The sequence below is a fragment of the Sprattus sprattus genome (genome assembly GCF_963457725.1).
Source record: "Sprattus sprattus genome assembly, chromosome: 17".
Taxonomy (NCBI): Eukaryota; Metazoa; Chordata; class Actinopteri; order Clupeiformes; family Clupeidae; genus Sprattus; species Sprattus sprattus.
The window spans coordinates 28881028-28906816 of NC_137915.1; the positions used below are offsets into that span (position 1 = coordinate 28881028).

At 42.3% G+C, this 25789-nt stretch overlaps 1 protein-coding gene across 1 annotated transcript; it reads right to left on the reverse strand.

Moving 5' to 3' along the window:
* Window positions 1-914: 914 nt before the first annotated feature.
* klf6a (Kruppel like factor 6a) lies at window positions 915-9311 on the reverse strand. The gene is made up of 4 exons (XM_080854780.1): window positions 8976-9311; window positions 6542-7121; window positions 5411-5534; window positions 915-3773 (listed from the first exon to the last, which is right to left on the reverse strand). Exons 1-4 carry the CDS (start codon window positions 9075-9077, stop codon window positions 3722-3724), a joined length of 858 nt encoding a protein of 285 aa, XP_080710906.1. The 5' UTR covers window positions 9078-9311; the 3' UTR covers window positions 915-3721.
* Between the last annotated feature and the right edge of the window lie 16478 nt (window positions 9312-25789).

A 25789-nucleotide genomic window follows, 5' to 3' on the forward strand; every position in this document is an offset into this window, starting at 1 on the left:
TTAATCATCCGCAACAGAGTGTGTTATCTTATTTGTATCAAATAATTCTTTAACAAGCGTGTAAATACATGCCGCTTATTAAATACCAGGGGCAATCAGAGTCCTTGTTAAATAATATCTACTGCTTTGATGCATGCTGCAATGAGTGGAGAGGGAGAACATCTACAGGGCTGACCTTCTTATAGTGAGCACTTGTGGGAGGCCACATGGGTTACAATCCGTGCCTGCCGTTTAAGCACTAATGCAAGCACAGATTGGGAGTTCAAGGTTTCTTCATCCCTCAAGATTTTCCCAAAAGGGGGTAATTAAACTCTCTACTCCATTGACAACACAATCCTATGCTCATGACATATATGCTATAAACCTCTGAATGCTCTTTAAAAAACTGATTTGTTGAATGTCTACACTAGCACTCAAAAGATGACTAATGCCATTTTAAATGTTTATGTTGAAAACTGTTATTTACGTTCGATGTTAATATGAAGAGATGTGCCTCATGGTAAACTGGCCTTCTACAAAGTGTTATGCATCGATCACTGCTGTTCAGAGTGACTATGCTTTTATCGTCTACCCAAGGACTTTAAGGCCAAACCCTTTTAATTGTTGGTCATTTTTTTTAGATTAGCCAAAGTGAAGATTTGTAGCAGAGGATTAGCGTGTGAGCTAATGTAATGGATTTATCCTTCCAAGCTAATCTCACCCAATATATCACAAATCTGTGCAAAATGGAACAATTTCTTAGTGGAGAAATAATTCCTGGACTATAAACCTAATTACTGAATGTGGATTACAGAATACTGGAAAACGGGGCATTATGCTTTTTTTCTTTCCAGCCAGCAAACAGTAGATATGGTAAGAATACTACAAATAGAGAGGCGGAACAGAGAAGGCAAAAATGAATCAAGCAAACCAAGTCTGATAAGAACTTCTTATTATTCCAATAAAAAATACATTCATACAGAAATATAACAATTTTGCAAAACAATTTCAAATAAAATTTTATAAAGCAAAACAAAGAAAAAAATCTTACAAAAAGTTTTTTGTATTTTTTCCCTCTTTACAAAGATTATTTAGACAACAGGGGATTGTGAAAGAAAGAGAGAATTAGTGATATAAAGAGTTATATCGCAAGCAAACATGGGGCTAGATTAAGGCTCGATTGTCACCTGAATGATACTGGCTGCTGCCTCCCAAGACAGAATGTTCTCTTCTTTGCCCTCTGAATCCTTGCCTCTCTAATTTTATTGCAGCAAGCCTCCTCAAGTTTGTACTTATCCTCTCGATAAAACAACTTGATCTAAAAATCCATCTGAACCTGCTGCAACATGGCATTCCACTACCCTGACAAAGCTTGGCATGCCCCTGATAACACATACAAAGATTGACTTGTGATGTGTCTCATAAAATCCAATCCCTACTGTCTAAAATCGTTGTCTGTACATAAGTTTTACATGTTATGTTTACGGCATTTATTTACACTGATTATTAAGCTTTTGGTCCCTTTCCCTGTGAAAAAAATTCATATATCAAAGGTTAAAAAAAATCTACAAGACGCTTCCTCACAACAGTGATGATCTGTTGAGCTGCATTTGCACACAGATTTTCGATTTGATGTCTGTCCATTTTCTATTGTGGCAGTTCCAATGGGCAGGGTGATTCATCTTTATCTTTCTGGATCTCTGTTCACTGTTTCCATAATACTGTCGGCTGAGTCTGAAAACACGCCACCCAGACAGGTCAATACCCAACTCCCCGAGTCAGCAGTCTGCGCTGCACTCCATGCCAGTACTGCCTTCAGCCATTCATTACCCAAATGCAGTACAAGGCAGAGCCTATCCGGCTAGGGCTTGTTAATTACAATAAATCTTTTGCGTTTTTTGTTGTTTTTTTGTATGTCTTGCTAATAGGGGAATATGGCCTCAACCTTTAACAGTGATGCCAACACACACTTTTAACAGAGTAATAGACTCTAGGTGCCCAGTCTATGCCTGCACTAATACAGAGATAAGGGAGGGTTGGTACCAGTCAAAGCAATTTACCTAAATGCTTAATGTGTTTTTCAAAGAAAAAAACAACATGGCATACAGTACATTGAGTAGATACTACATGGTAGTAAATACAGTTCAAATAAGTATGTTTAAGTGCTCTATATGATGACTGAAGCATTATTTTCACACATTTTCTTTTGACTTTTTAGTTGATTTAAGTGGATTAAGAAATGACTAGAAAATGAAAAAACATCTAGATGCCAAAACATAATAAACAATGTATTCAAAATACCCAAATGGGCTTTGAAAAATACCTGCCAGTACAGACAAGGCAAAGGTGCATGTTCATGTGAAATTGAGCCTTAATAAAGCATTTAAATCACTCATACAAACATAGATGTGACCTCCTCCCCCCTCTCCACGAGGTCAGGTCACTCACATAAGGCACCATTAAGGCCAACAGTGCATTAACAGTAAAAAAAGAACAAGAAAAGAGGCCTGAAGACACGGATAAGTGGGAAAAAGCATCATGAGTGAGATGGTTGCTAAGCAATAGTGGTTTTTCCAAAAAGAAGCAGGAAGGGGTGCGTGATAGTGGGAAAGGTTTTTGAAAGTCAAAAGGAGAAGTCAAACATCTTATGTACAACATTGTAACATTTAACCGTTTATCTTTAGCTGCACTTTATTGGAATCTATTTTGCAGTCCTGATAACAAACAACAGGGTAAGAGTAGAAATTAAAACCCCAAGAACCATGCAACACCTGTCTGTTATACTGAAATAATAGTTGTGTAATATTTCTAAGCATACAGCTTATACAATGGACTACAAATGAGCTTCAGCAGCTTGTGAAGACAAGCCACATAACACATTGCACATTTAGTAGCTGCACCAAACACCAAAAAAGCCTCGATCATTCAGACCTGTGTTTCTGCCTCCCCCATTTGTATGGGTGCTTGTGTGTGAAAAAAGGTTGGGGGTGGGGAGGTTGCATCCCTCCCCCATACTGAACTCCCACACTACCTCTTCTATGGGACACCCTACACCCCAGGGGGAGTTTGGCAAGAAACCTTAGTACTCACGCTCTGACAGGCACAGGCACATACACTCTCTCTCGCTCTCTCTCTTGTTTGCCTCTCTGGAGACAACAAGGAAACAAACCCGGAACTTGTTTCCCCGGAAAAAAAACCACTAGCACTCGTCAGTCCACAGAGACCCCCCTGGAACCCCTCCCCCCTCCGCACACACAGGACAGTCCCGCAGGAACACTCAGCGCACATGCTCACTTCACTCATGGATTTTTTTTGTTTGTTTTGTTTGTGTTTGTTTTAAATACCAGCGTTTTTCGGTTGTCCAGAAGTCCTCATCATGCACCATACGTACACATCACTCACTCAGATTTTTTTTGGTCTTTTTTTATGTTTTCATTTTTTCTCTCTCTCCTCGAAAACGTCCTGCACATCTCCTCTTTATCCTTTCCTTCAGTACATGATTTTGTCCTCCTTTCTTGTCCTGTTCTGTTCTTCTTTTCAACCACCGGTCAGAAACGCCTTCTGCAAGAGAGCCCCCGGAGGCACTGGTTAAGGTGCAAAATGGCATGCTTTGGCTGGATCACGCTTTCTATCCCCCTCTCTTCTTTCCTCATGGTAGGGGCAGGTCAACCGCGCGGCCGGTCAGGAGACGACACTAGTTCAGCTGTTCTCCCCTGGCATACTCTTCAGCTCACCAAACCGCTCAGAGATGCCTCTTCATGTGCAGGGCCAGGTGGTCAGACCTGGAGAAACACCTGCAGAGAGACGAGGGGAAGGGAAAAACTGATAAGAGAAAGTACTGGGCAAAAACAGACCATCGCACATTTATTGCATACTACTTTAGAAACTATGATTGTAGTTTCATTAAAATAGCAAGCACAACACAGGACATTTTGTTAGCCATTCAAACAAATTTGCTGCCATGGTTGGCTATTTAGTTACTGCAGCAACACCGGTGCTGTCACCAAGTTTGCCTGACTTCATAAATGATGCAGTTGCCAGGGAAACAGGAATGATCGAGTTTGATATAAAGCAATGACTTAAAAGGCGAAGACAATAATACACCACATGATTACTTCCTTTGTCTTGAGTGTGAGTGAGCCATGTTAAACATGCAAAAGATTAGAGCATGCATTTGTTCAGACAATTACTTGACTAACTGTTATACACTGCTCAACATGCATAATATTGCATATCCAGAACACCTCTTCCAGGGCTTTAAGGTGTAAGGAGACAGAAGTCTTGGGCACCGGTGTGCCAGCTGTGGTGGGCAGAGGTTGCGCTAGACTTTTTCATTGTCCGTCATTTTGACGGACAGGGTCGTAAAAAAATCGGTCATTGTCCATTATTATCTGTCATTTTATTTTAACTGTTAAATGGTAGGCTAATATAGGCCTAGGCCTAAGCCTAAGCTATAATGCTTATATTTAATAGCCTCACTTGTTTATATTGACTTATTTTCATTAAAAAAAAAAATTCACAGAACAAGCGTGTTTCAATAGTAATTAATAATTTATTTATGCATTTCTTTCTGACGGTCAGAACTCGATTTTTCCGCTGTTAAAACATTGCGGCTGTTGTGCCTTAACTGAACGAAGACAATTATAGTGAAAATACAAACAGTCCACTTAGAATTCTTGAAGTGGTAATCTGCTGTAGGCAGCTCAAACTTTCCTTCTTGCCCGCATAGATTTGAATAGTGTGCTTGCTTGCGTGTAATCAAACGTATCGATGGATACTGCTGCCGAGGCGATTGTCATTATGCTGCGTCTTTGCCTCCGACAGACGACTTCTCGTGGCGGTTTTTATTTTATTTTGAAGGCTGAATCCGCGCTCAGCTGCAACACTTGACACTGGGATAACCAGCGCCACTTCAGCCAACGCTCTAAAATCGGGTAACATTTCCCTTAGCGAAGTGATGAGCTGCCGACAGGTCTGTTTTCTGCAGATGATTGAGAAGGGGAAACAGCCTACGGAAACATAGCCTACATAGGTAGAAAGCCTAGCCTACTGCAGCCTTGGCTACATCTCAGACTGTGCTAATGGTTTTAAATCGGAGCATGGCTTTGAGTGCGATGGAGCTGAACACTTGCGCAGCTGGCTACAATGTATCGACCCACTGAACACCAGAACTGCCGTAACTTCGGCTCAGATTGAAAGTTGGTGTCGGCAATGAAGCTTATGTAGAGTAAGAAAACTGTCACAACTTGCCTGTTATTTCAATTGTGATTTTGATTCTTATGTTTATTATTGGTAATGGTCATTGTAAATCCGTCAAAATGACGGACTGCCTTCAGATTTTTCCGTCATAGTTAAAAAATATCCGTCAATGACGGACATTTGTCGGTTAACGCGACCTCTGGTGGTGGGTAAGGTTAAGGGATGAGCTTACCTGTCACAATGACTGCATTTAAATGGCTTGGCACCAGTGTGCTTCCTGAAGTGACGCGTCAGCTCATCGCTCCGTGCAAAGCGCCACTCACAACCCTCCCATGAACACCTGTAAGGCTTCTCACCTGCAACACCAAAACAAACTCATGAATATTTATTGCCACACAGAGGCACTGCTGCTCAGTACATAGCTAGCTACACAGAACATGTAAGACATTGGTCTTGAACTCCATGACACAGATACTTCTAAGGTAGGCTATAATTTCTCCACCATGAAACAGAAGACACTGTAATTTTCTGGGTCAAAGGACACATTTTATGGCTCTTAAGGACATCCCCCTGCGACCGTTTTGACCCCACACATTTCTTTTGAGGCCTTGAAAAAGGGTCAGTATGCATGGAATGCAGACCGCCTTTCTATATGTCACAATACATACACAGAAACTAGCCTCTGAGTCAGGTAAGTATCCGGTGTGAGTTGAATTCCAGACATTCAGTCCTGCAGGGCATAAATCAATCAGCCATAGATAAGAGGACTGCCCTCAGAGCTCAAATCAAAAGCTCCCCAGTCCCGTGACGAAACAAGTTCTTGTTTTGGTGGAGCAGGTTGCCTTCACCAAAAAGCCCCTCCCCCTGCTACCCCCCGCCCCCTGCCACTCGCATTCCACATAGCTTAGGTCATACTTCACCAGCTCAGTCATGCAAAACAAATGGTGGAGTGGCTGCATGGGACAGGGACAGTGAATCCTTAGATGTGTTACACAACCTCCAGCTGGCCACACACCATCTCATCTAAAAGTCTCTACAGCCCACAACACACTCTAGTTTAGCAAGAACTTGTCTTTTTTTATGGCTTTGGAAAGTGTAAAAAAAAATAAAAACAAGGGCCTTCATTTAACCACAAATAAATACACTGGTATTCGAAAGAAGGAGAGATGTCACTGCAATGAGCAAAGGAGCCGATCCCCAAGGTTTACGCAACTGATGAAAGCACCTGGCAATGCAACAAGTAGACAGGTCTGTACTGGTGTTTGATCTGCCTGTATTGTTGCGTTACAATGACAATGTGTATGGATGATCTCAGGGGACTGGTGTGGGGGAGGGGCCAGACGGCGTCCAGACGAGCCCTTACCTGTGTGGGTGCGCTGGTGTGCTTTCAGGTGGGAGCTCTTGGTGTACACCTTGCGGCAGCCATTGAAGTGGCAGCGGTGCACCCTCCTCCTTCCGTCTGGCGAGGCGTCCTCTGAGCTGGGGCTGCTCATCTTCTCAGAGTTCTTGACTGTGGTGCCGCCGCGCGCCTTAGCGGGCAGGTGCAGCTCTGTCTGTGCCACCCCCCAGGGGGCAGCGTTACTGCAGAGCTCATGTGCCGCCTCCGGGGAGGAAGGTGGCGTGCTGATGACCGAGGAGCTGAGGTGCCCTGAGCCGGCCATGGCTGAGCCCAGGGGGTTGGACGCGAAGCTATGTGTGGGTGAGAGCTCTTCGGAGCTGTCTGAGGCTTCGCTGCTGGCATCAGAGTTCAGGCTGTTGGTCTCTGAAAGGTGGCAGTCCTGATTGTCATCCTCTGGCAGATGGGGGATGGGAGCTCCTGTCTCAGCCTTGTCCCCGCAGGCCAGGATTAACTTGCTCCACAGGTCCTCCTGACCCTCAAACTTGAGGTCGGATGCGGAGACGTAAGGCTCACTCTGCAGGTAGCGCTCCAGCTCCAAGCATGTCTGATGTGGGTTTAAGTGATGGGGGGTAGAGAAGAAAGGGAAAAAAATTAACATGAGCAAAGAGATATTGTGAGAGTGCAGAGATAATGATGGCACAAGTGGAAAGATCATTTCAGGGCAGCATGTTGAATTTGAATCCCCAAAGTAACCACAAGCATACTGGAAATAACACTGCATTTACTATTGATGAGAGACAATGTTTCCACTAGCTTGGGGAGAAGATGGCTGAGGTTAGCTAGGGTGAACCATGAACATGCACGCGTGGAGTGCACACACAAGTCTGTCCTAGGAATACATCCTCATATACCAAAAAAAGCTGATGATGAGTGATAAACAGGTAAACTGAGAATGGCTGGCTGGATGAACTTAGTCTTTTTGCTTTATATTCACTTGGTATGGTATCTGTGGCACTGAATGACTCATGCAGTCATTGTAGGTCCTTTTAAGGAAGCCACAGAACTTCCTCTTTAACCTCGCTCACTCGAGTTTCCTCATTCAAATGGACTGACGTGCTAGCTTCCTCCACTACTGGTCCTTTTGCTAGAGATGAATGAATAAACGGTTCAGGCCTGTATCTACTGCCTTGAAGTCTTTGACACTTAACCCATTTGATTGACTCACGTTGGTTCGAAGCAATGGTAGGGATATGTGCCCAAGGCTAAAGTCAAGGGTGTATTTTTCCACACTGTTACCCAATATTTTCCAGTTACACTAGTATCTAGTCATGCGTGTCAGCTCTGGAGAAGATCATTTGAATTCCTATCGCTTTGATGTAAAGCTGAAATATAACGGCAACCATTAATGTTACAATTATACCCCCAAGGAAGTTGCTTGATTCGCAAATAGCCTACATTGCTGCCTAGAGATAGCTTTCAAAGAGTGCAACGAGTTCAGAGTCCAGTGCCTGCATTTATGTGAAGACAAACCTTATTATGTGGACCTGCGCACGTATCTCGGGAGATGTTTAAATATCTGTGATGGCAGCAAAGACCAACTTGGCTCTACGCCCAAATCGCAAAACGCCTGAAGGAAACTAGCCTACTTGGATCGCGTAGCCAGTTGCAACATTCTTAAGATAAAAAAAAATATACCATCAACAGTTCTTCGTAACTTTCACTGATTTAAATATCTTGCAAGGTCACTACAGATATGTTTAATGAATACACCAGTATAAATCAGAGATCGCTTGCTGCGTACATTTCCGGATTGTCAACATTTTGAATCCCAACAACTTCAATACAGACCGTTAATCAACGGATTTACTCCGTAGGGCTTCCACATTTGAGTCCAACAAGCCTTCGTGAAACGCATCTCTTTATTTTTTTTTAATTTTGATATGCGTCCACTAGACTACATATTTGGCGATAAGCATGCAGAACATTAAGCTATAACAAGACGGAAAAAAATGTTTTAACCGAAAACGTGTAAGCCTCAATCTTGATTGACATTTGATTGCAATAGAGATACTGATGTGTCGCGAAGATAACTTTGCGTTTACTCGAGTCATTTCTTATTTGAACGCCACCGATTTAGCTATTACAGTCCGTGGTGGCAAAGTAAACCGACTTGAAAGTGTAGACCCTTCACGTCACACCTCAACGCTATTGTTACAGTGTAACAAACTAATTGGTTGCGCGACGCAGTTCCAAATGACATGTAGCCTATGTATTTGCAAGATAGTCTACAGGCGATTTCTGGTGGTTTGAACTTCCCCATTGCACATTGGAGACAATGCAGTTTTGACATGTTTCTACAATGTCCGACTTTGACAGATAATGACTGATCAACTGTTTTAGTTAGCCTAAGTAACGTGACCAATCACAATTTGATTAAAATGCTGTGAATTAGGCTTACCTGCTGCCAATATTCTTCCAGAGATGGCAATGCTGAGAAATACCCAGTGTCATGAACAATCTGAAGCTCCTGGAAAATGCTGCACATTGGTAGAACATCCATTTTAAATCCCAAAAGTGTCTAGGCTAAATATCACCTAACAAATTAAATATTGATTCTTTCTGGAATCAAGATGACAACGGCCGCTGTCTTGACAGAAGAGTATCCTGATGAGTGCACATGCAACGGCAGTGTAGCGTCGCTCTGTCTTTCAATCAAAAGTCCTCTAGGTCCTCTGTCCCTGAGATCACTGTATTTGAAAACACTGAACTCAAAGCGAGATGTGCGCTCAGTAAACTTCCCTATTCAAACCTCGCAGGCTGCCTACAGACTCGTGACAGCGTTACGTTTAAAACGTTGACCAATGATCTCAGACAGTGTTGCCCGCGCGCATATGATATCACCTTCGACCAATTACAGCAGCCGACTGATGTAAGTTCTTCCCATGGCGTTTGTGATTGGTGTAATTCAACTTCACTCCTAAACGGCAATTGGGTGACTATTTTTAGAAATGTATATAAGGCTGTGTGCAGCGTCTGCTTTGCCTCTGTCTTTAGACGGGATTCGTGGTCGGTGAAAGAGTGTCATACATCGGTATTTCGCCACAGAGAGCGCTCTCCCTCCACAGCGCTGAATTCTTATTTTGGCATCTGGGAGCTTACTGTTGCGTAGAATATCGACTGTGGTGCACTTAAAATTCAGACAAAAATGGTTAAACAAGAAAACTTCAGTTTCACACAACATATGAACCACAACCTTAATGTTTGTCCTCAATGCAAGGAAACGTTAAGTAACGACAAAGCAACGAAATAAACCGACCAGCACACAGTTATATTCCCAACGAAACATATGTCACGTAATTTCCCCCGTCTAATGAACTCGATAATACGGTGAAATTCCACAGCAGTGCCAAGTGGCACTTCGCAAATTACTGAAATGCACACCGGTAGGTGAGAGGAATGAGGTACAGGTCCATACAAAGGCTGGTGTGGAAAGATTTGAATAGCTGCCACATCTCATACTGTATATACTTCGGACACTTGGTCCATCAGGAAAATGTTCATCTATGAGTCAAGGTAAACATCCATCCATTTAAAACGTCATTAGAGACATTTGTGTGACAAGATGTTGTCAAGGATGGCCATATATTTAAGACCTGCTAATACAACATGCATAGTGTACAATAGCAGGCCACCAATTATTTTAAATTTTAGCACTTCAGAGTAGGCTACATCCACTTGCTCAATTTGGAGTCAGACAATTGAAATGGTACCTTTGTTATATACGTATGACTAAAATGTTATTTGCAATTGAATATTTAGTATGTTATTTAGAAGTATTGAACACAATTCAAACATTTAGTGTGTCAGTGATGCGGGCTACCACATACCTTAACATATAAGCTTTCTCTAACTATCAAACACACTATTGAATTAATTAAGAATATGACCAATGCAATATGAATTGATCAGCAACATACAAAATTTCACATGGCAAAAACATGTTTTGCTGTCAAAAATTGTCAATGTGAGATTCTGACCATTAGTCAGTATCGATCAAAAGTATGGGACTGAACATCCTGAATTAAACCAATCAAATTGCTAAGATGTTACAGAATTCTCTGCCATTTATCCGTTGCATTCTTTTGTGAACATGCTTTAATATACCATATAGAGCGCATACATTTTAGTTTTGTATATAATCTTTCACAACATTCAGTTAATTTACTGTCCTACAAGCCTAAGCATTCATATTCTCAGTGTGCAGAGCAATGTGACAAGCAACATTTCCAGAACAGAATGCCATTGTTTTGAAGTGGCAGTATGGTCTGGTGCTAACCCCAGGAGAACTGAGTGTCCATTGTGACTCTCAGCTGTGGGCATATTTGTAGCTCAAAGCATCTGATTCGGTCATATGGTGGTGTCTTGGGAGCTGGACAGCTCGGACTGGATGGTCCATTTCAAGGAATTCCAGTAGTCTAAAGAGGAAGTAATGTCACTGTAAATCTCAGCAGGGTTTGGATGTGCCAGAGAGTGACAATACCCAACAAGCACAGAAAATGAAGGAGCCCAGAGGATAGAGACTTCTTTTGGAAAACTACAGTGACTGGGAATTTGGACTTCAGATTCCTTTGATTCCCAGTAACTGGATATGCTTGGTTACCTTGCTGTCCAGATACTCTCTGTGGTTTCGGCTCTTGTTGCATGTTATGGAAAACTGTGCTGTATCAATCTTCAACATGACTCATAGTCAGCATAGCAACACTGTTGCTGGTCCTTAGGCAGCATTAGGTCAGTGACTCAGCCTGTGGAGAGAAGGGGTGAGAAGGAGAAGAGGGACATGGCTTCCCAGGAATACACTGCAGTCTGATATGGCAGCTTTATCATTCCCAACTAAGTCGCCTAGCTCTGTCATCATTATGCATTGCTCCCCCCAGCAGTAGCCACAGGGAAGAACAATTACACGATGACCCATTTTAATGCATCATTGTCAGTGCAATCAGTGAGTTGTTTTAGCTTTATCCCCACAACCTCTTTTCCCTGAAGTGATGTGCACTGCAGAGTTCCGTTTGTCTACCCATCCTCTCTCCATGGATGTCTTTAAAACAAGCCGTCTTTTAACACAAACATGCCATCTATGTCTGGGTCACTGGATCAAAAACAGGGGGAAATTGGTACATATGCAAATAGACCCCAGGACTGATTCATCTTAAAATAATGGAGGCAAGGAGGAGGCCATGCATTGCCAATTGGATCTGGTGGACCGAGAAAATGCTAACAAATAGGCTAGCTGTGGTTAATTGAACTGGGACTCATTCCAGAGGCATTTGTTTTAATCTTAATGTCCATGGTGGTAGACTCCCAGACTATTGTTTTAATCTTAATGTCCATGGTGGTAGACTCCCAGACTATTTGGTTTTAATGCACAGTACTGGTGTCTATATAGGATGCCAGACATGAGCACCGTTTCAACATGGCCGAAACTGAAATGAATAGAAATGATCTGTACAGACCAAAAATTAAAGCTAGAAAAATAACACAACTGAATGATAAATCTCCCGTACTCCAACAGATTAGGTAAGATGAACATAAGTTTTATGCTTGTATTGCCTTGTTATTTATTGCTGACAAGCTAGCACGGTCAATATTTTCTTTCCTGCAAATTATCAATAAATAATTCATTTTTTAGGTACGCTTGACAAAGACACATTGCTTTTTGTGAGCGTATCGAACAATTGCCGAAGCTTAAATAAAATGAAAATAAAGTAATTGATTGGAAATCAATGCAGGTACATCTATCATTTCTAGAAAGAGATTGAGAGAGAAAGGGGTAGAGCAAGCAGCGAGAGGTCAATATTCATTTTGATTCAACAAATCATAAATCAGGGTAGTTTCATCAGATGATGTCGCACTGGTAATCATTGCTTACTTTGGCCTTTGCATGTTCAAGGCTGTGTCCTCCGTAATGAGGGGATTGTTTGTCCACTCTGGAGCACCAGTCATTGACATGCAATGAGGGCTGGCATCGTGTGGTCTGTCAAACCTGTCTCACGGCTGAGACAAAGGGATTTGGAAGAATCGAGTGCGGGGGCTGGTGAATCAGACAAGTTGTTTGCCTTGCAGTGACTCTTGACCTTGTGCTTCGGAGACATTTTGAGCATATGTGGTTTATAGTATCTGGGTAAATCACAGATTAAGTCAAAGGAGGTAAGGAGAAAGGAGTCTATTGTGATTATAGGTGAAACAAAGATACATGAGAATATAGATTTCATATGTCAGTCCCTCAGAGTGTACTTTGGTGCTTTTCTCTTGGCCCACACACACACACACACACACACACACACACACACACACACACACACACACACACACACACACACACACACACAGTATGTGAGTGAAAAAGCATTAAGAAAAGCTTTACAGATTAGATACATTGTTAATAAATGTGACAATATCCAGAAATAATATTGTTATTTATTTTAATTATATTGTTAACAACTCTTTCACTTCGATAAAGTGAAACAGAAACTTTGGCAGAAAATCCCAAATTCTGTGCTGAATCTGTAAGACAGTTGAATGGATATTGTTGTACTGGGTGCCAAGTGTTTAGGGATTGTGTGTGGTTGTTTTCCTCTGTGATTCATGTGCTTAAAAGCCCAGCCTTTATTTCAGGAGAAGGAATGTTAAGTATTTTATTCTGTTCCCTAGGCCTCTGTGGGAACCTGGCCTCTCTCTCTCTCTTTGTGTGTGTGTGTTTGTGGTTAGGGAGGCATTTATCAAATGCATTGTGTAAACACTGACCTAACCTCTGATTAGAGACTGAATGCATTAGACTTTAGGGAGAGATCTCTACCAGGTTACCATGACCATGAACACAATGTATCAGGGCTGGAATGAGAATGTGGACACAAGCTCCTGAAATGAAGATTTCATGCCTAATTGTTCTAGCTGATATTAAAAAAGGTATTTGTGGGTGGTATGCATGACTCATGTTCAAATTTTCCAGATGACATTATAATAAACAGGAATACTTCACCTATTGCTGGAGGAAGGGGGGAGGGGTGTGTGTAAAACATCCCTCTGAATTGTTTCAGAATGGATTAAGGACCAAGATCGTTTAAGGCACAGTGATGGGACACAATGCACTGAGAGGTCTGGAGGGTTAGTTCATTACTGAGGAGTGTGCAGAATTACATAGAGAAGCCTGCTTCACTTGGGCCAAGGCCTCCCATTCTAAAGCCCCCTAAATGATCATTATGAACTGGAGATGCATTTCCCCAAGAACATGTGAAGTGTGATTGCACAACAGCAGTGGAGAAGCAGGCCCTGCACAGATCACACATCCAAATGAAAGCAGTGCATCAAATTGCGACAGAATTGTGTTGAACAAACTCTACAAGAACACACATACGTACAGCCATGAATGGAGACGTCTCTTTTGTCATCATGACATCATCATCACTCAACATCAGTCAGCATCTCCTGTGCAAGGACAGCATTGCACAAGCACACATTACAGAAGTGTGCATTCTCTGTGTCTCCAAAACACAACTCATTTGAAATAGAAAGATAGATGGATGGATACGTTTTTTCTCCTGAGGGAAATTTACGACATCCAGTAGCTTAAACAACTCACAAATAGTGAAACTTCCAAAACATAAATACACACAAATAGTAAGAGACATACTAAAACTAGGTTGCAAAAGGCAGACAAAGGTGAGCTATAAAGTCTGTGCAAAGGGCTAACATAACTTAGCACAAGGATTTTACTCACAACTGATCAATACATTTTATGTAGGTAGCAATCTGTTGGTGTACTTTTGTTTATTATGTTGAAGACATTTCGGCGATAAATGCAGTTTTATTTCAGGGAAACTGCACCGTTTAAATGGAGTTGGTAGTGACCTAAGCCAGTCTTTGCTGCAGTCACCTTTTCTAAATATGTCATAGAACAGAACCTCACAGACTTTAATTGGCAAGGTTTTCAGTGGATTTATTGACATTCTTCAGCTTCATTAGTTAGCTAGCAGTTGGCTTGTGCTTATTATTATACTGCCAAATACCAGCCGACTTATTGGCGTAGTTTTCTGCGCTGCATGCTCAAGAATCAGCAGAAGAATGGGTATTATTTTTACACACACATGCTTGCTCTTGATGGTCTATAGGCTACCAAGGAAACGTGTGTGTTCACTGATATTGGCTATTTGCAGACCGCAGCTGTCATACTTAACTCAATGTTTAGGCAAAACTGTTTGGTGGGAAATTAAACCATTGATCCACTAATAATTATATGAAATATAATATGATTTTATTCTGTTCATCTGTTTGTGCGTGTCTGTTTTCTTGATGTTTTGAAAATATAATAAACACATGGCCCAAGATGGAACATTCTTCCTGCGCTCTAGGAATTGGGAGATGTATTTAGTAAAGGGTAGCCAGAGTCATGTCATTGGCTATAAGAAAGGCTATAAGATACCTAGCCTGTGGACAGCTCATCCAACTTTATATATAGTGGTGTTTTTCTCCTTCCTCAGGTATTAGCTTTTTTCCTGTAATTACGTTACATGACTGCTGTTATGCTGCATCTAAAATGTGAAATATAATGTCAGTTATTCCTTGAATCACCACATATTTGGCTTAAATTCATGTAAACCAATGGGTCATCTTACCCTCAAGGCTTGCCCCACAGCAACCTTTTTTTGGATAAGTGCTTTTAGGCTAGCAACCCAGTTACATGTTCTTACATACTGTCAGTTTATCAATTAATCTGATATAACTTAAAAAAACTGAGATAAATTACACTTCATGTGGCTGTGACATTTGTGTGTGTCTGAGTTTACCACTTACACGGCAAGATGAAAATGGAGAATGCAAACCATATTTAGGGTCACATGACAAAGATTGTGTATGGTTGCCTAGATACAGATGGTGAGTCAACTTACCCACTGGTTCATCTCACCCCACTCTCCCCTAGTTCTGTTTCGTATGCAAGCACACAGCATTGTTTGGCAATTACTAAATATTTTGACGAAAAAAACAAATGCACTGTGTTTGTGTGTCAATTAGAAAGAGAGAGAGAGAGAGAGAGAGAGAGATGGAAAGGGAGAAAAGGGAAAGCATGAAATCTAATCCACTGCAACAAAGTAACCCTTCCTCTTCCCCTTCCCCCTCCCCCTCCCCTCCAGCCATGGTATGTCTCTGTCTGAGAAGAGAGTCTGCCTGGCAGCTCCATAGCCAAGGGGGTCCTTGTCCTCTCACTTTCCAACAATGCTGTCTCCACAGCGTATCTGTTATCCAACAGATCTATTGGCCATCACTCTAATCAGTGCTGTGGATAGTCTCAGCAGGTACTCTTTTCATTGGCACTCACAAATATTCCTGTTTTAGAAATACATTTCTGAAAAGAATGGTTAGAGAGTTAATAAGAACAACTACAACTTTAATTACTAAAAAAAAATAAGAACAACAACAACCATTATTATGACCGCCACGCGACAGCTGTTTGCCGATTTTCTGTCTACGATTCCCGGGACACTGAAACACCGAGGTGCACGAAATGCATGTAGCCCCACTAAATGAGCGTGGAAACATTGAGTTTCGTTTTGATCCGTTGCACCACCGTCGGACTGGACCCGTTTTAGAGAGGGTGGGGCGATTCAGTTTTCTGTGAATAAGTCGAAAACCGTAGGGCTTAGGAGGACCACATTTTTTTTGTATGTTGGTCTTAAGAGGCCACGTCAACCATTCCACTACCACTTATTTCATGTATAGCGCCACCTAGTTACAAATGAAATAGCAAAAATGGAGTGTTGTAAAACATTTTAATTGTAAGTTGACAAGGTCAGAACTGCACGAAATCGGAGGTGTGGGATTATTATGACACCTTCTGACTGCACGTTAAGTTTCGTGGAATTCCGTTCACGGGGGGGCATGCAATAAATTGATTTATATGGTTGTACAGGTGTAGGTGGCGCGACACAGTTTTCTTCGAATATCCCGAGAACCGTAGGGCCTTGGAGGGCCAAATTGTTCTTGTATGTTTGTGTCAAGGGGCCATGTCAACCCATACCATAACCAGTCATTACATGTATAGCGCCACCTAGATAAAAATTAAAAAGCAAAAATGAGGTGTTTTAATCGAATATATGTAAAAGTGCTCGGAAAATTACCAAATTTTCCAGGGACATCAAGCATGTAACCGTCCATCTTCGGTAGGGTTTTTGTCCATGGATGAAGCAAAATGGCTCTGTAGCGCCCCCTAGAACATTGCAAAAAAACCTGCGCATTGGGGTTATTTTGGCGTAGCTTGACGGAATTCAGTACACGTCTACATCATGCTTGGACGCACCAAAAAGTCTCTTGACGTCATGGTGGCAGGTCCACAGGAAGTCGGCCATTTTGAGTGGAAGATGCGTTTTGATGGCGTTTGCACACCTCGCATCTGATCGAACTCCTCCGATAGCTTTAATGGTAACGCCTTGAAATGTGGTCCGGCTACTCTTCAGCCATGGGCGACTAAAAGTTATATTGGATTTTCTCATTAGTCGGAAGGTGTGGGCGTGGCAGACCCTCAAACTTTGCCAACTTGTTAGTGCTTGCCACAAAACACAAAGTCTCTTATAACTCAATCGCATAATTGTCAAAGTGCTCGAAAAATTACCAAATTTGCCAGGGACATCAAGCCTGTAACCGTTCATCTTCGGTAGAGTTTTTGTCCATGGATGGAGCAAAATGGCTCTTTAGCGCCCCCTAGAACATTGCAAAAAAACCTGTGCATTGGGAGTTTATTTTGACGTAGCTTGACGGAATTCGGTACACGTCTTCATCATGCTGGGACGCACCAAAAAGTCTCTTGACGTCATGGTAGCAGGTCCACAGGAAGTCGGCCATTTTGAGTGGAAGATGCGTTTTGACGGCGTTTGCACACCTCGCATCTGATCGAACTTCTTCGACAAATTTAATGGTAACGCCTTGAAATGTGGTCAGGTTACTCTTCAGCCATGGGCGACTAAAAGTTATATTGGATTTTCTCATCAGTCGGAAGGTGTGGGCGTGGCAGACCCTCAAACTTTGCCAACTTGCCAGTGCTTGCCACAAAACACAAAGTCTCTTATAACATTGTTTGATCCAGAGAAAATGTCTTAGGGTGGACGCTGGCCCGAACCCGTACTGTACATATGCCTGACTGATATCACCTATAGTGCCACCTGTTGGTGGTTGGAAACTTCACTTTGTTTCCACACCTCTTTATGTGACCTGTTTTAACAAACTACATTGCAAAAGAAAAATATACCAAAACAATCCACAAAAAAGTAGTACACAAAACATTACATTACCAAATCATCAAAATCTATCACAAATAATTCCTTTAATACATAAAAATGAAACACAAACCAATTTACACACACAAAACACATAAAAACAAACAAACACACTGACAACCATGACTCATTCTGTGTTAAAACCTACTGAACAGTTTGGCGGTCATATTTTGTGTTTGTAACTTTGTGTTACGTCTAGTTTGTACTATTATTATTATTAGTAGTAGTAGTAGTAGTAGTAGTAGCAGTAGTAGTAGAGGTAATAGTGGTAGAAATAGTAGTAGTAAGTTAGTGCTGAAATCATACCAGTGATAAGTAACACAACAGATAAACATGTCAGAGCAAATAGGCAGTGGTCCATTGAAATGGCAGAGGAAAAAAATGAGTTGTACTCATGCGGAATGAGTACATACTCACAGCCTCATTTGGTTTCCACAGTCATTACCACATTACCTGATTATACCTTTTTCTCCATACATGTAAAATGCCAACATGCATTTAGTTAATCTATATAATGAGCTGCTACATATGCATCTTTTCATTCATTGGGCTGGAACAAATGTGCACAGGATCACCATGGTAACAATACTTCTTTCCTTGTCCAATTTCTAATTCAGGAGCTCTCCTATTTAAGACTAAGTAGGGAGTGAAGGTGGGACCAGTGTAATCATTACCATAGCGATATGTAGAGAGTGGTTGTCATGGTGCAACAATAACAAACAGTCATTTAAAAACTAAAATAGTAAGTGCAGCCTTAAGTCAGACAACGGAACCCTTTCATGTCATTGCTAATCTGTGCAGTCTGTGGTTTCAGCATGAGTAAGGCTGCACATTGCTCTGGATCAGTAATGCGTGACGTCCTGTGACACTCCTGTCCCCTTCGCGTTTCCTTGTAGGCATTATGGCAAAGTGCAGAGGCTCATTTCTCTGCTTCTAAAGGTCATCTGCTCAACTAGGGCTTCGAGAAGGTGAGAGTCAGCCAAAGCTTGTAATGAGGACGCATTTCCTTGACCACAGCAGCATATATTTGCCTTCTTGACTCTTTCTATGACTGTGCCCTATGTTCTTAGTCTGATTATTGTCTGTTTGTTGCTGTTTTGCTGTGCTTGCAACAACGGCATTCTCACTTGGATCTTGAGCCAAGTTACCTGCGATCTGAAGAGTAAAGCAGAAAGTGCTGGAGTTGACTCTAAACAGCAAGTGTGTTGACTCTCACAGAGGCCCTTGGCCGTGGCCCAGCTCTGCCGTGACCTCACCTCAGAGAGCACCCAGCCAGATGATGTCATATGTTTGAGTGGTGTGTCATCCGGCTGTTACCTTTCCCATGTTTCACACTTCCAATTAATGCTTTTGTTTCCTTCCTTTGGGTAAACCAACATTTCTTCCACTTTGAAGCCCCTCTTTTGCCTTACATTTATATTGACCATGTAACCATTGTTTTATCGCCCATGGATTATTAATGGCCTTTTCTTTTAACTGTATATAATGTAAATATATAATTTATAACTTATAACTTATATATTCCCCAGTACCCTCATAGTGAGCCTTTTTAACAAAAACTTTTTTATGTGTAAAAACCTTTTACTTGGGAAAGAAATAACATCAAGTTGTGTCGAACCAACTGGTAAAGTCTGGGGTAAATTATTAAGTCTGTTACTGACACCAAAGTAAAAGAAAAATAGACAGATGTTAGATGACCAGATCAGTACTAATAACAACTGAGTTCGATTGTAATATATTCAATGAGCAGATCCTTTCCTTTCCTTCATTATGCCATGGGTGCTCTTTCTACTGATTGTGAAGGGGATCTGATGACTGGAGGAAGGAGGAAGATGTGATCTTGCTGCTGGCACGGCCCCAGTGAGCAGAGCAGCCTCCTGTCCAGCTGAGAGTGACTCATCCCCATCTCCTGACTGCCCTGCACTGACACACACACACACACACACACACACACACACACACACACACACACACACACACACACACACACACACACACACACACACACACACACACACACACACACACACACACACACACACACACACACACACACACACACACACACACACTCTCTGCCTGGCAATCCTCAGGATATGAACTGGAAGTTGCACAACAGTCATCCGCATGCCTTCAAGACCCACGCTGACTGCCAAACTCAATACAAATATAAAAGCAGATTAAATTGAGCCCACTTCCGGTAAGCATGATATCAAGAGAGAAGGACAACGTTAGTGGTTCCTGGTGAATGTGCTCTTAGGCACCGGGGCTGAGTGGCAGGTGAGGCCCTTCAGAGGAGGACATGCTCCAGGACATTCCTGCTCACACAGTTATGTGGACAGTGGCTAGGAAAAATACAGCTCCATTTTGCCTTGTGGGAATATGAGAGACATAAGCAGCCCCACAGGGTGCCACTGACCACAAAAAATAACTACAAGCATTGTCAACAGAAGCATAGGAAAGGTCATTAGTAAGCTGTTAAACAATGACAACAGATACATTAGACTGTATATGTATACGGCTATGGGAAGTAAACAAGTAGCACCCATAACAAAAAGACGTATCACTAGCTACTAAAACTATTTGACAAGCTTTTTTTCATTGTTTAGTGAGGATCTGCCCTATGTTGTAAATTGTAAATGCCTCAGTAGCTCAGTAGTATGTCTGCAGGCATTCATCAAAAAAACCTACAGCACAGTGGAACAGAACATCATCAGGGCCAAGAAGCTTCCTGCCAACAGGAGGCCTGGCATGTCAACACACAGCCTTGCACACCTCAGCCATCTCGCCACTAATGGATGGAGACTAGCCATGCCTTCTCAGGGGGAGTGAGGGGCGCAAGCATACAGACAACATCAAACCTGCCTGCTCTCCCGAGAACCCCCGCTCTCACTCAGAAAAGGCAAAAAAAAAAAACGGAAGGACGACAACAACACAAATCACGAGTGACAGCCAGAGAGTGGAAGTGAAGTTTAATGGAGATTGCACATTGAGCACCAACTCCCATCGTTTCGGCTTAACCGTTATGTGTGACCCTTAACAACACAGACATCATGGAGGCTCTCTATGCTGGCCTGCCTGCTGCTGCGGCCTGTTCACCTGGACGACATCATTACGTTGTGGGACAGCTCTGAAACCAGGTCACTGAGTAGGCAAACAAACGAGTAATCACTAGGAATCCCTCAGCGCAGTCTTTCCAACTGCATTTCCCGTACCAAGGCCTGCCCTTTCTTAGTTTCACTGCCATGGAGCTACAGCCACGGAAAAAATTAAGAGACCACTTCAAAATTATCAGTTTCTCTGGTTTTACTGTTTATTGGTATGTGTTAAAGTAAAATGTACATTTTAGTTTTATTCTATAACCTACTGGCAACATTCCTACCAAATTTCAAATAAAAATATTGTTATTTAGATCATTTATTTGCAGAAAAATGACAATTGGTCAAAATAGCAAAAAAGATGCAGTGTCTTCAGATCTCGAATAATGCAAAGAAAACAAGCTCATATTCATTTTTAAACTACACAATACTAATGCTTTAACTTAGGAAGAGTTCAGAAATCAATATTTGGTGGAATAACCTTGATTTAAAATCACAACTTTCATGTGTCTTGGCATGCTCTCCACCAGTCTTTCACATTGCCGTTGGGTGACTTTATGCTACTCCTGGCGCAAGAATTCAAGCAGCTCGGCTTCTTTTCATGGCTTGTGACCATCCATCTTCCTCTTGATCACATTTCAGAGTTTTTTTTATGGGATTCAGGTCTCGAAATTGGGCTGGCCATGACAGGGTCCTGATCTGGTGATACTCCATCCACACCTTTACTGGCCTGGCTGTGTGGCATGGAGCATTGCCCTGCTGGAAAAAACACTTCTCAGAGTTGGGGAACATTGTCAGAGCAAAAGGAAGCAAGTTTTTCTTACGGGACAACGTTGTACTTTGCCTGGCTGAGGTTTGTAAAAGACCATAAGGATTGAACCAAAGTGGACTGGAGGGTCTCCTAGTTCGTCTTCTCTGATGAGTCCAATTTTCAGCTTTGCCCAACACATGGTCGTCTGATGGTTAGACAGAGACCTGGAGAGGCCTACAAGCCACAGAGTCTTGCACCTACTGTGAAATTGGACTCATCAGAGAAGACGAACTAGGAGACCCTCCAGTCGGCTTTGGTTCAATCCTTATGGTCTTTTACAAACCTCAGCCAGGCAAAGTACAACGTTGTCCCGGAAGAAAAACTTGCTTCCTTTTGCTCTGACAATGTTCCCCAACTCTGAGAAGTGTTTTTTCCAGCAGGGCAATGCTCCATGCCACACAGCCAGGCCAGTAAAGGTGTGGATGGAGTATCACCAGATCAGGACCCTGTCATGGCCAGCCCAATTTCGAGACCTGAATCCCATAAAAAAAACTCTGAAATGTGATCAAGAGGAAGATGGATGGTCACAAGCCATGAAAAGAAGCCGAGCTGCTTGAATTCTTGCGCCAGGAGTAGCATAAAGTCACCCAACGGCAATGTGAAAGACTGGTGGAGAGCATGCCAAGACACATGAAAGTTGTGATTTTAAATCAAGGTTATTCCACCAAATATTGATTTCTGAACTCTTCCCAAGTTAAAGCATTAGTATTGTGTAGTTTAAAAATGAATATGAGCTTGTTTTCTTTGCATTAATCGAGATCTGAAGACACTGCATCTTTTTTGCTATTTTGACCAATTGTCATTTTTCTGCAAATAAATTATCTAAATGACAATATTTTTATTTGAAATTTGGTAGGAATGTTGCCAGTAGGTTATAGAATAAAACAAAAATGTACATTTTACTTCAACACATACCAATAAATAGTAAAACCAGAGAAACTGATAATTTTGAAGTGGTCTCTTAATTTTTTCCGCGGCTGTATATTAACCTGCTTCCTGACATAACTGCCACATTTCACAGCATAAGAGTGGACTGAATGAAGCTCTGTGACGCTGTGGCAGGCCTGCGATGGCTGCACTCTGTGACTCACACTTCATTGCTGCGCAGGTCCGATCTGATCCCAGAGTATGTGGGACTTTCTGAATGGAGGTGTGATATGTGGGTCAGTGGAGCCGGGAGGGCTTGTGGGCTGTTCCATATGCTGGGCTCTAGCCCGTCCTCTCACACTATCAGCCCGGTGACAGCCTGCCTCTCTGGAATCCCCCATACCAGATAAAGGACACTAACTATGGCCGTCGCTTGTTGCTGCAGTTGGCCAGCACCCGTTAACATTCCATAGACTTGCACACACATAATCCAGATACTTAGAGTTGTGCCCAGCGCGCTACACACCCACACACATGTACACACTGACAGGGCAGGGTGCGCATTCCTTGGCTGGCACACTGGCACTATATTTGACTGGCACTATATTTGACACCCATGATGCCTCGACAACAATTCACACAACCGCAAGCTCTCTTCCACAGATATTCCCCCACTCACAAAGCAATGCAATGGAATGGTGTTAATTGTGGTAGGTCTCGCTTTATCCCTCACTCGGTTTCTTTATCTCCCTGATTCTCCCCCCTCTCCCTCTATTGTCTTCTGTTTGTATTTTACCTCACGTTGACATCTCACCTAAGCTCTGGGGCCTGAGGTCTGTGTGCAGCTTTGATCCTTCCATCCCCCCACCACGAGGGCCGTCAACAGTTCATGAGAAATTGTATGGAACACTGGATAGCCCTGGGGAGAGATCTGTTTCCCTTGAACTCATAGGTTCTCTGGCACTAGTCACACTTCTGGCATGTAATTACGGTAGACACCCGGGAAACACCAGCAATTAACCACAGCAGGCTCTTCTTGGTTACCGCTATTTCACAGGGTTCAAAACCTCCATCACCCGTTTTAGTCATTTCCCAGACGTTTCCAAGGACAGACGGGGGGTACGTGTGTGTATGTGTGTGTATGTATGTGTATGTGTGTGTATGTGTGTGTATGTATGTGTATGTGTGTGTATGTGGGTGGGGGGACGAGAGAAACCCCACCAAGCAGCAGGAACCTGACAATGGGGTGCAGTAATTATTGGTGTCCTTGATATTTAATGTGAAATGAGTGGTGTAACCTTTAGTGTTTGCCTGTGAGACCCTGCCCCCTCCCTCTCCCTCTCTCTGTCTCTCTCTTTCGTGTTCCTCCATGGAGCAGGCAGACAACAGGAGGCTCACTTCAGAAGGAAATGTGAAGTGTGTTTGCGTGCCAGGCAGTGCCAAGGGACCTGGGAAAGCACATCCCAGCCAAATGGATGCATGTCATTGCCGGTGATCTGTGAGGATACTGCTGATGGCAGCCACAGAGTGAGAGAGGGGGATGGAGGGCAAGGAGAAAAGAAGGAGAAGAGGAGAGAAGCCCTAGCTCTCTTTAGTGGGAGCACGTGTTTATCCCCATCTCAAAAGAACGAGAGAAGCCCTAGCTCTCTTTAGTGGGAGCACGTGTTTATCCCCATCTCAAAAGAACGAGAGAAGCCCTAGCTCTCTTTGGTAATAGCATGTGTTTTATCCCCAGCTCAAAAGAAGGGGAAGAAGAGAGAAGCCCTAGCTCTCTTTGGTAGGAGCATGTTGTTCATCCCCAGCTCAAAAGAAGGAGAAGAGAAGAGAAGCCCTAAGATAAGGAAAGGGAAGAGAGACGCCCTAGCTCTCTTTGGTAAGAGCATGTGCTTTATCCCCATGCCAGCTCAAAAGCACACACTCCACTTTAGAACAAACAAGAATCAAGTTTGAATCAATGGATGTGACATTTTCATGCAAACCAGTTTGCAGTTTTAATATCAGCTTCAAATGCTCCAACAAACTTGAGGCTCATTGTGCCAGGGTTAATAATATTGTAAGGGGCAAATGAAAACCTATTACTGTTGCCTCATTAGCTCAACATCGTTTTTTTCTCATATGGGAGAATCATTGGAAAAAATACTTGAAGCAAAAAATGCTATTAATGAGACAGTGGCTTACAGAGGTAACTGCTGGGCTATATAAGTATTTAAGAGGATGATATATGGTTTGATTGGGTCTTCAACTACCCACATAGAGGGAAGCTGTTTAGCCGTGCGAGTCCTGAACAGTTTAATTGACAGGTAGCCAGGGCCCTCAATAACAGATAAGGCTCTAGGTGGGAAGGGTGACTGTTTGAGGATATATTTATGCTTTCTTTTTACACTACTTATGCTATGTTTGAAAAAATAGAATCAGTAAAACTAAAATCAATAAAACCTATCATAGATATGTCTCTAAACTATTTGATCCGTTTTACTAAAACTAATGCACGACTACTTCTAATATTGGACTTATTAATGAGAACTGTGTTGCTATACATAACAGTATTACATGCTAAGGTGTTGAGGACGGTCTCACTACACCCAGTAGCTGTAATTAGCATGTGGATGGCCCTAAGCAATTAGCGAATATCCACACAACCATGGGGTTTTGAGTTGCACAGTAATGCTGAGGCTACCTGGTGTTTACACACCTTAAGTAAACAATGACTCCCTTGTTCTGAATAAGAGGTCCTAAGATCTTTACACAGATAAATGAGTCACTGAATGATGCATTTACAATGTGTGCTTCAGGTGTGTTGCTGTACTTCCTGTCTTACATCGCTGTTCATGTGGTTCCTTGATTAACTGATTAATATTTAAAAGAATTAATCAGGAGATATACATATAGAGTTGCGCTCATGTAAGACAGTCCAAAAATGGTTCTGTAATATTAATGTTTTGGGAACATGTTACTTGAGTTTTCAGCATGATGTTGACACAATTGACAGTTGGTCATACTATGTGTACTCACAAGGCCCTACCAAATGAACAAATTAATGTTTTGAAGCAAAGCAGCGAAGTCACATGCTCCTTTTGTCTGTTACAAAATGTTAGAATGCTAAAGAACAGACACAGTATTTCTAAACCAGACATTTGTTGGAGGATGGAATAAATGAAACTTGAGTAGAAAATCA

Bases quoted from the DNA above. Each gene is read 5' to 3' on its own strand.
- klf6a (XM_080854780.1), bottom strand. From the start codon at position 9,077: ATGGATGTTCTACCAATGTGCAGCATTTTCCAGGAGCTTCAGATTGTT. The intron at 5,535-6,541 runs GTAAGGGCTCGT...TTGGTGTTGCAG, and splicing joins ACACCAGCGCACCCACACAG to GTGAGAAGCCTTACAGGTGT. The intron at 3,774-5,410 runs GTAAGCTCATCC...GTCTCTCTGCAG, and splicing joins AAATGCAGTCATTGTGACAG to GTGTTTCTCCAGGTCTGACC.